This window comes from Pteronotus mesoamericanus, unplaced genomic scaffold (assembly GCF_021234165.1).
Source record: "Pteronotus mesoamericanus isolate MK-2021 breed Mesoamerican mustached bat unplaced genomic scaffold, CSHL_Meso_final scaffold_85, whole genome shotgun sequence".
NCBI classification, from domain to species: Eukaryota; Metazoa; Chordata; class Mammalia; order Chiroptera; family Mormoopidae; genus Pteronotus; species Pteronotus mesoamericanus.
In genome coordinates this window covers 74,992,287-75,003,580 of record NW_026555329.1, presented here as the reverse complement: position 1 = coordinate 75,003,580, position 11,294 = coordinate 74,992,287, and the positions used below count along the sequence as shown (strand labels likewise).

The 11,294-nt window shown below is 48.4% G+C and overlaps 1 protein-coding gene across 4 annotated transcripts in view; it reads left to right on the top strand.

The window, feature by feature from the left end:
• The first annotated feature begins 1,015 nt into the window (after positions 1-1,015).
• DENND11 (DENN domain containing 11) overlaps positions 1,016-11,294 on the top strand; it is a 32,784-nt gene continuing 22,505 nt past the window's right edge. For all 4 annotated transcript variants that reach the window (XR_008528343.1, XM_054564589.1, XM_054564587.1 and 1 more), the window contains exon 1: positions 1,016-1,291. Coding sequence is in view for 3 of the 4 variants with exons in the window: in XM_054564589.1 (XP_054420564.1) it covers positions 1,024-1,291 (268 nt within the window). In the remaining variant the exon portion in view is untranslated. The remainder of the gene's footprint in view (positions 1,292-11,294) is intronic.

Below are 11,294 nucleotides of genomic sequence, written 5' to 3'. Positions count from 1 at the left end.
TTTCAGAGGAGGCAGAAATAAGAACTAGGAATAGCTACTAAAATAATGGGAAAGAACATGATGGGGAGAGAGACTTGTTCAGACACCTGATTCATCCAGGATTCAGGAGGGTGGGCAGCTTGCCCCCTCCGGGAGGGGCAGTGGGTTCCTGCTGGGGAGTTCCCAGGGGGGCTGCTCCTCAGGATTCTTATCCGATGCGCCAGAGACACAAGGATCCAGCCCCTCTCCCCAAGGAGGTAAGCGATGACTGACTGCCCTAGGCTGCTACTTGGAGGCCAACATCCAGGACATAACTATAACGAATCTACTTATGCAACATTTTACTCCCAAAGAATAGCAACTGCCTTCCTCATAGACAGATTTAGTTCAACCTTTCCCCTGCCCCTCAAAGACAAGGCACCGTCCTCCACCCGCTGTGGAGACTTAGTCTGAAATGGATGGGGTGCCCCAGGCGGGGTCCAGGAAGGCCAGGGCTCGCTGGACTGGCCTACAGACACGCTTCTCCGGGCCGGACCCCAGGCCCCACCCGAAGTCCAACAGCACCTGGCGGCCGACGCTCCCTCTTCTGTTTCACTTCCCAGCACAGCGGTTACTACCCAGGATTATGTAATGCACATCTGTCATGGTCCCTAGGACAAGGGGCTTTAAAAAACAATAGTGACCTATACAAATTCACGGTAATACAGTTATCCCACGGGTCACGGATCCCTAGGTGAGACGGCACCATCTCCCGGGCACAGGTAGACAGATCCAGGTGGGTGTGCGGCATGTCACCCCGCATTTCCCACACCCGAGCGCGCACCGGCATCCAGCCACGCTCAGACCAGGCACGCAGTTCAGCGGAGCCTGTTGGGAGGGCGCCTGCTCCGGTGGGAGGGCGGCGGGGGCAGGGCGGGGCCGCACGGGGCAGGTGCGGGCCTCGGGCGGCGGGAGCGCGGGGCCCGGGGGCCGGCCGGCGTGGCGAGTTCCGCAGCCCGCCCCGGCGCCCGCCCCTCGCCGCCCGCGGCTCCTCCTCGCTTCGCCATGGTGGAGCGAGGCGACGCGGCGCCGCTGCTGCGCTGGGCCGAGGGCCCCGCCGTCTCCCCGCCGCAGGCCCCGGAGCTGCAGGCTGGAGGCCGGGGCTGGGGCGGCGGCGGGGGCGGCCGGGTGGCCGCGGAGCAGCGCAGGAGGCGGGAGACCGAGGAGCTGGGCGCCTCCGAGGTGCTGCTGCAGCCCGGGCGCCTGGAGCTGGGCGACGTGGAGGAGGACCAGGTGGTGGCCGTGTTCGTGGTCACCTTCGATCCCCGCTCGGGTGAGAGCCTCTCGGGGACCGAGGGCGGGGAGAGGGTCGCCGTCCCCACACCGGGGCGGACAGGCGGCGGGGGAGGGGCGTGCGGAGCGCGCACCCACGCACCTGCACCCCCACCCCGCCGCGGGGCTCCTGCGGCGCGAGCGGACGGCCCGGGTGAGGTCGCGGCGCGGGACGCGGGGCTTTGTTCCCGGCACCCTCCGACCCCCTCTCGGGTCCGTCCCGCCGCTTCTCAGCGGCTCACAGTCCGCGCCCCAGCCCCACCGCCTTGTTTGCGCTTCTCCAGCAACAGAGGGTCCTGTTTGCGGCCCCGGACACGCTGGCTTTTGTTTTATTTTATTGCTTGGCTAACTGCTCCCCCCACCCCCAACTTAAGAGGAGGACCGCCCTCCAGGTTAACTCCTGAAACTGAGTGTCCTAACACCCCCGTTCCTCGCGCCCCGCTCTCCACCTGTCCCCCCTGCACGGCAACTTTCCGAGCGGCCAAAGGCACTTTCTCTGATCGCATTATTTTGAGGAATTAACGCCGGCGGCATTCAGGGGGGAGGAAGGGGGATGGGATCGGGGGACTAAGCTGGAGGCCGATTAAAGGAAGGGGAAGGCTGCTCAGGTAGGCTGTTGGTGTCTGGAGAATTGTAGGGCCGTGGCACAGAGCCTTCAGCCGGGCCACGCAGTCAGGAAGTGAGCGTTTCCGTGGTGAGAGCTCCGTGGGGGTCAGAAGTGAGCGAGCGGAGACCCGTCTCCGCTGGTCCTGGCGCGTGAGGGGCCGCTGACTCCCCGAGCTGCTATGTGATCGCTATTGGAGGCCGCAGAGCCGAGGTCATGATTTTGGGGCTAAAGAACACACAGGTGTGTCTTCGTGTCCGTAACTGCAGCGGAGGTGCCGGCATGTGCAGTGCGTGTTAGTGAACGATACGTACCTTCTCCTTCCCGGAATTCCCTTCCTGGGCCTCCAGGTGAGCGTGGACCCCATTCTGAAGAGCTTGGTGGGTGTCATGCAGTGGGATGAAAAATGGTAAGCACCCGCGACAGGGATTCAGACGGGGCAGAAGACAGGGTTCCAGCAGGGTCGCGGGACCATAGTCAGGGGTTATAAACCAGCAAGATGCAGGAAGTAAGTTTCTTGGGAGGAGACCAGGCCTTTCTGACTCTGTGCCTTGGCCCCATCCCAATGGCTTTCAAACTTTTTGGACTGCGACCCACCCTATGAAATTAATGTTCTATCACAATCAATACCCTCACCTGTACATTTGTAACTCTGACGAAAGTTTCACGAACTAGTACCAACCCTTTGTACATGTACGTAGTGCATGCTGGTATTTTCTATTTCATTTGTAAAAATATTTATGCTCTTCACACATTGATTCACATATGGTTAGGCCTCCCAGATACCAGTAGTTTGAAAAACTGCTCTTTTTTTTGACCAAAGTAACCCTTACTGGTAGACATAAACAGATACTTTGTAACTAATAATACCCCACCCCATCACCTCCAGGTCAGTATAGCAGGTCCTCTAAGAACATCGTTTCATTCAGCTGGTTTTGTTATAACGTCGTCGATGAGGAAAAAAGAAATCCATTCCTGACCAGGGCCACTGTCTGTGGGGTCTTCCCATTTTCCCCTCTTCCTGCGTGGGTTTTCTCCTGGGACTCCAGTCCTGTCACCTCTGCCGTCCCCTGTCCCGCACCACCCCCCTCCTGGGGACGGCCCCTGAGGTGGAGGGCGTTTCCCAATGGCCCCCGTCTGAGTGAGTGTGGCTGTGAGTGCGCCCTGCAATGGGAGGGCGTCCTGGCCAGGGCCGCCTCCCGCCTGCGCCCTGCGCTATGGGGAGAGGCGCCAGCCACCTGCGACCCTTCCCTGGAATAAGCAGACTGGAAAAGCATTATTTTACTTGTGTGTGTTAATCTTCCTTAAATGCATGTGTAGCTAACATTTATTTCACTATTTGATATGTGAAGGGTTTTGGGGTATTTCTTGAGAAGTTCTGTGATGTTTTCGAGACCAGAAATAGGCTGGAGGAACAGAACTCTTCTTGTTTACGGCAATTCGCCTTCAGTAAAACCCGTTTCCTTATATGTCCTTCCACTCAGAGGCCTAGGGACAACGTTAAGCGAGGGCTTGCCGTTGAGGGGAGCTTGAGACTCATCCTGGGACGCGATAGGCAGTAATGGACAAAAGGGAACACTGATGGGGACTTCGCCACGGAAGCCCTGGTGGCAGAGTTTAGGGAGGGGAAGGAGAAGAGGGACTCCTGCGTCAACCACAGAGGCCGTGGGAACAAATGACAGGCAGAGCCGGGCCACACCCTCCATGGCAGACACCGCGGGGCGGCCTGGTGGTGTGGGTTCGTGTGCCATGGATTTTCAGATGAGGTTGGCGTGGAAAGAAGGGGTTGTAGGTGATACCCAGACACTCACTTTATGCGGGCAGGCATTATACCAGGGGGGTGTTTCATTTGATTCTAATCCCCGCTGTTACTCCATGTTCACTTACACCCAGTGTATACACGAGAGTATCATTCTTCTGGCTACAGAAGAAGCGAGTATGTCTCTTCTGCCTTTAGATACAAGGTTTGGAAAGCTGGGCTGGGCATCTGTAAGGAGAAATCTGAGATGCTATTTTCATTGGACTCATGCTTTGAAAATGATGGTCGTTGGATCTACACATGACATGAGGGCTGAGGGGCTTGCGCGCGTGCGTGGACACTCACCCTGACACTCACACACTCGGTCTTTATCGGGAGCAGGGAGTCCCTAGGATGGCGGTGCTGGCCATCTGGGCTACAAAGCTGCTATTGAAGCCAGGCCCGGATGCTGGGGATGCAGGCAGGGGTGGGGGGAGAAGCCGGCAGGCAGGGCATTGTTTGCGCGTGTGTGCAAGCCATTATTTAGACTGAGCCTGGACTTAAAATTTATATTTTGTGTTTTGGGTTTCTAGTAAAATGTTCTCATTTTTCTCTGTTTAATGAAGGAGAAAGGTATTGTCACACTGGGAAATCAGCCCTGTCCCTGTCTATGGAGGTGGCATAGCTGTCTCACCAGGGGACTGAGGATTTGCTTGTGCGCCTGAGGCATAGAGCTTTGGACCGGCAAGGCATGACACCTGTGAATCTGTCTCATTGGACCATTTGTTTACGAGATTCACTTTGAATGGCTACATTTCCCCCAGAGTTATTTTCTGGCAGTGTAGGGGGAAGTCCCGTACTGTGTATGTTTGTACTGGGGCAGCTTAGGGGGCGGGGAGGGGGCAACTGAGGGGAAGAGAACCCCCCTAGGTTTTAAGATGTTTCTTTTCCTTTCGTTCTCCCGATTACAGATGAATTACCATCTGTTCCTCCCTCAGTCGCTACCAGTGCCTACATTACATCTAAACACCTATTTAATTTAGTGGGTCTGAAGGCTCCTATGTTTATGTCAAATGAGTGTGCAAAAATCACTCACACGAATTTTAGACTCCATGCCCGGTCCGCGTAGTCAATGACACACAAGCACTTTCTTCCCAACAGTGGAGCCAGGGACGGCACCGAGGTTAGGGCCAGGCGTGGCATCTGGGTCATGGCTTGGACGGTCCCCTGACCCGTACAAACAGTGAACAGCTCCAGCCATGGGTGGAAAGCAACAAAGTGGAATGAGAACGAAAAATTTGGAGGATAATTTTGAGATGCAAAGGGCAGCCCTGAGAATAGCTGACTGCAAGAGGCCAAGAGAAGGCCCGTTCTGAGAGCCAACAGGAAGGTCTCTTAGGGTGATTACCTCAACCACGTCCTTTCTCCGTAGTCTCCATCAGATGTCAGTGAAATACAATTGTGGTTGATTTCATTAATCCCACATTGGCAGAATCTTTCCCAGGCTGTTGGTGACTCACCTACTGTGGTTTTCGGGAAGAAGTCCCTTCGTGGCTCTCTTCTGTGAATTCTGCTCCTCCTCCTGAAAGTCTGTGAAGGGTAAAGCAGGAGCCAGGATTGTGACGCCCACCAGGTACAAAGCACCTACTGTGTGTCAGGAACCATGCCGGGCATTTCAAGGGCCTTGCCTCTGATCCTTCCAACAGTCTTCTCTGTAGTGATGAGAAAAACAGGAACAGAGCCGCTAAGTTATCTTAAGTCACAGAGCAGAGAGGGACACAACCCAAAAATGACCCCAGGCCGGCTGTCTCCGGGGCGGGCCCTTCTTGCCCGCACCACACCGCCCAGGGTAAAACGATACGGGGTCCGTGAAACGGGAGGTTTTTTCCCATGTAAAATGAATGCCCTGGAAGTCAGCCCTGGGTTGGCATAGGGCTGACTTGGATTTCTTCCTTGCCTCAAGTTTCTCTATGCTGCCTCTTCCTTTGCTTTGGATAGATTCTCATGCTAGGTGATCTTAAGATTACCTATTTAAAGCTAGTTAAGACCAAAACGAAGTGATATGAGCTGTTTGTTTTTCTGGGGTTGGAGTCTGAACCAAATAAGCTGTTGAGGGCTCTTCCGCTTGGCGTTGGGACCAGGAGGACTGGGAGTGCCCCCGGATTCTTGCCTGTATTCCTGAGATAGGATTCCTCCTCTTCCCCTCTGGCATTAAGGCGTGTGTCTGTGCCGATGAGATGGAGCTGATAGAGTGAAAATCAAGGCAAATGCAGCCTCTGCTTCTGAATTGAAGGCCTTGGGAGGAGATCCTTGATTGGGAAACACCCCACAACGAAAGAGGGGGAAGGAAAGTCACGTATTTCCCATTAGAAAGAGACTGCTTTGGCTCAAGCTGAGTGCCTTTTCTACTTTAAGTATATGAGACGGACTTTCTAACAGGCAGCAGTGGCTAATGCCTGTTCTCCCTAAAGAAATGGCAGCTCATGAACTCTGAGTATGCCTGGTGGTCATTTTGCACTTAAACAGAAGGAGAAGACAGAGGCAGCCCTGGGCGTAGATAGGACGGAGTGTGTGTCGCCTAGCGCAGGAGCTTAGAACACATCATCAGCTCTGGGAGGCCTCTGCACAGAACTGCCAGGCCGAGCTTGGAGCGGCAGGTACCTCCTTAGCCAGGCTCGGCATTGCCCTCTGGCCCCTGTGGGTGATTGAACCGCCAACCCAATAAGCTGTTAGTCTGCGTTCCTTTAAACATGGACATATTTGCCTTTGCAGGAGCCCAAGGACTGTTCCACCCATATTTACTGAGTGACCGACTGACTGCACACAATGCAGACTGTCGCCTTTGTTCTTTGTGCGGTCCTGAGGACCCCTCCTCAGAGGCGCTCTTTGCAGCTGGAGGCGAGGCAGGGCCTGCGGGTACCTGTCCCAGGTGCCAGGGTGCGGCCCTGGGTGGGAGGAGAGAGAACCAGGCGGAAGAGGCGCGGCGGTGACGTTTCTCTCTTTGGTTGACTTCCCCTGGGTGAGCCCTTCTGTTGAATCTGTCCAGGCCCCAGGTTCCTGGCCAAGTTCCTAACGTGCGGTGAGCATGTTTGCAAAACCCAAGGGCTGGGAGTGTGAAGGCTGGGCCTGGGGTAGGGAGAGTTCGGTTTCTCTAGCCTTCAGTGACTTGCCACGAGGATTGTTATGTTTGCGAAATCACTGTCCTCTGAGCCTATACCCGTTTCATATACAAGCTGGTTTCCAATTTCTGAGAATAGTAAGGTATTTCGGATAAAAGAAGCCCTGTAGCCATGATGCCTCTTCATCCCTGTACCTGTAACACGTCGCCTCAATAACTTGTTATTTTTACAAAGGCCTTTGTCTCACCTTGTTTTTCCACATCTCTGTTCTTTCAATTATGTTCCCCAGCTTGTTGAAATTTTTTAAGTCTCTAAAAAGCTGGAGTCCAGTAAAAACGTATATATCCTTTACTTAGGGTCTTCATTTGTTGACATTTTACCATGCTTGCTTTATGCTTATACCGTCTGTTCTGCTATAATGTGCAATGTGCATTTCTAAGAATCACTGTGCTGTGAAAATTGTGCAGTAAAAGTCACAGGTTTATGGGGAAAAAGAATGGAATTGGGCATATCACTCAAAACTGTCAGTGACACATTAAAAAAAGGATAGAAACTTAATAAAAATGGTAGGATCCATGGTTAAATTCATAAATACTCAGAACATGGCACTTTATCTTAAAAAAGACCTGAGATTTACATATGAAGGAGGGTGTTGGAGGGGTTGAACTTGTGAATTCCTGTGAAGTGGTGGATGAAGAGCTGCGTGACATTTGATGGGAAGGGTGACGCGAGAGGTGACAGCCACGGCTCATCGCACACACCGAGTGGAGGCAGCGGACGGGCGTTCGAGGTTTGGATTGGCGGGTGCGTTGTGTGTGCTCCCATGCAGCTCCGTTCAGCTCCAGTAGTTTTCTGCATTCACATTGTGAACCTTGAGGGTGAAATCGTGAATCAGCAAATGTGAAGTTCCCTGTGATCTGGTGGTTCCCCAGTGTATCAGTTGCTGTGGAACAAATTCAGCCAGTGCTGTACCAGAACTGACTCTGTGTGGTCATATAGACTATGACTCTAAAATCATCTGGCTGAACTGTTGGAAGGTAAATTGCAGACATCCTAACGTTTCATTTCTCAATACTCCAGTACAAATCTCCCAAGAATGAGGCATAACCACAGTATCACTACTGCCCTATCATAATTAACCTAGGTTAATTGATCTATTAGCTTTTTAAAAATTAATTTGATTTTTTAGAGCACTTTTAGGTTTATAGAAAAACTGAGCAAAAAGTATAGAGTTCCTATATACTGTTGTTTCCCCTGTTACTGGCTTCTTGCATTACTGTGATATATTTGTAGAATTGGTGAATCAATATTAGCACATTATGATTAAAGTCTGTAGTTTACGTTAGGGTTCGCTCTTTGTGTTGTACTTTGAGCATGTTTTCATATGCTCGTTTCCTATCCATCTACTTTGGTGAGATGTCTGTTCAATTGGGTTGTATGGGATCTGAAACACGTACAATGTTATGTGTCCACCATAACAGTATCATACAGAACAGTTTTATTGCTCTAAAAATCCCCTGTATTCCAGCTGCTCATGTCTTCTTACCCCTGATGTTTTTACTGTCACTATAGTTTTTTTTTCTTTTCCAGAATGTCATATAGTTAAAATCATATAATATGTAGTCTTTTCATATTGGCTTTTCAGCTGGCTTCTTTCACTTAGCAATATGCATTTAAGGTTCTTCTGTATCTTTTCATGACTTGTTAGCTCATTTCTTCTTACTGTTGAATAGTATTTTATTGTATGAACATTTCAGTTTGTTTATCCATTCAGCTACTAAAGAACATCTTGGTTGCTTCCAGTTTAGGACACTAATGAATAAAACTTCTATAAACATTCATGTGCAGGCTTTTGCGTGGACATCAGTTTTCAACTCACTGGATAAATACAACGGAGCAGGATTGCTGGATTGTATGTGAAGAGTGTGTTTAATTTTGTAAGACACTGCCACACTGTCTTCCCAAGTGGCTGTGCCCTTCTGCATTCCTACCAGCAATGACAGAGAGTGCCCGTTGCTCCCTGTCCTCGCCAGCACTGAAGAGTCGTCAGTGTCTCAGGTTTTGACCATTCTAATAGGGTGTACTAGCACCTTGGTGTTTGAACTTACATTTCCCTGATGACATACACAAGGTTGAGCATGATTTCATATGCTCATTTCCTATCTATTTATCTTCTTTGGGGAGATGTCTGTTCATATCTTTTGCCCATTTTTAAAATTGGGTTGTTTGTTTTCCTAATGCTGAGTTTTAAGATTCCTTTGTGTGTTTTGGATATAAGCATTTATCAGATATGTTTTTGCAAATATTTTCTCCCAGTCTGTGGCTTGTATTTTGTTTTCTTAATAGCATCTTTCACAGATCAGAAGTTTTTAATTTTAATGACGTACAACTTAACAATTTTTTTCTTCATTGATCATGCCATTGGTGTTGTATCTAAACCCAAGGTCACCTAGATATTCTCCTATATTCTAGGAATTTTATAATATTGCCTTCTATATATAGGTATACTATTCACATTGAGTTAATTTTTGTGAAAGGTGCAAAGTATGTGTTTAGATTCATTCTTTTGCATGTGGATGTCCAGTTTTTCAGCACCATTTGTTGAAACAACTCTTTTATTCATTGTATTGCCTTTGCTTCTTTGGCAAAGATCAGTTGACTGTATTGTTGCTATTTCTGGGTCCTTGTTCTGTTCCATTGATCTGTTTGGGTAATCTTTGTCTAATTTTTGCTAATACCACATTCTTTTTGGGGGGGATATATAGATATTTATATCAAACAACTTAAGAATACACATTTTTCTCACCTATATGTGGAACATTTATAAAAAAATTGATATGAACAAGTCATAGAGAACACATCAAAAAGTTTCAAAAATATTATAAAGAACGATCTTTGACTACAACATAATGAAATTAGAAGGTAGTGTAAAAAGATACATTTTTAAAATTCCCCACATATTTGAAAATTTAAAAACCCTCTAATTAATGCAAATTTAAAATACCTGGAACTGAATACTGTGAGAGTTTTACATAGCAATATTTGAGAGATAAAGGTGGAGTTTTAGAGAAAATTTGCACTTTAAATATATACATTAGAAAAGAAAACTTTTAAAGAATGAGCTAAGTGTTCATTTTATGAAGTCAGAAAATAAAGAAAATAAACTACAAGGGAAAAAATATATTAAAAAGAAGACCTTTTCATGTACACAGTGAAGACCGGCTAGGATTTTTTTTTTTTTAATTGCTCTTCATATTCAGTACTGTTTTGGACCAGTTTCAGGTGCACAGCTTAGTGGTCAGACGATCATACGCCCTGCAAAGCGCTCCCCCTGTTATGCCAAGCACCCGCCTGGCACCATATGTAGCTACCACGACACCCTTGGCTATAGGGTGTAAACCCCACGCTGTGCTTTACATCCCTGGGACTGTTTAGTGGCTGCCTATTTGTACTTGCCGATCCCTCCCCCTTTTTCACCCACTACTTACCCCACTCCCCTCTGGCAGCGCCAGTCTGTTCTCTGCGTCTGTGAGTCCACTTCAGTTTATTTTGGTTTGTTTATTCCGTTCTTTAGGTTCCACAAAGAAATGAGATCATATGCTATTTGTCTTTCTCTGACTGATTTCACTTAGCATAATACCCTGCAGGTCCATCCATGTTGTCACAAATGGTAAGATTTCATTCTTTTTTTCTATGACAAAGTAGTATTCCCTTGTATGTATGTACCACCACATTTTTAGCTCCTCATCTGTTAATGCGCACTTGGGTTGCTCGCACATCTTGGCCGTTGTAAATAGCGCAGCAATGAATCATAAGGGCACATATAGTCTTTTGAATTATTGTTTTGGGTTTCTTTGCCTAAATATCCAGAAGTGGAATAGCTGGTATTAAAGCAGTCCTATTTTTCATTTTTGGAGGTATCTCCCTTTTGCGTCCCACAAGTGGCTGCACCGGTCCTCATTCCCACCAACAGTGCACGAGGGGTCCCTTTTCTCCGCAGCCTCGCCAGCACTTGTTGTTTGTTGATTTATTGATGATGGCTATTCTGACAGGTGTGAAGTGACATCTCATTTTGGTTTAAATCTGCGCATCTCTGATGACCAGTGACATTGAGCATCTTTCACATGTCTGTTGGCCATTTGTATGTCCTTTTTGGAAAAGTGTGTATTCAGGTCTCTACGCATTTTTTAAATTGGACTGTTTGGGGCTTTTTGTGTGTGTGTTTTGTTGGAGTTCTTTGTAAATTTTGGATATTAACTTATCAGATGTATCTTTGGCAAGTATCTTCTCCCATTCAGTAAATTTTCTTTTTGTTTTGTTCATGGTTTCCTTTGCTGTGCAAAAACTTTAGTTTGTTGTAGCTCCTATTTTTTTCTTTTGTTTTCCTTGTATTCCACACTGTCTTGATTACTATGGTTTTATAGTAAGTCTTAGAGTTGGGTAGTATCAGTCTTCTCACTGTTTTTCTAAAGTATTGGGCTAGCCAAAAATTTTGTTTAGTTTTGTCCATACAACGGCTCTAGTAGTGCTCAGTTGTCTTTAA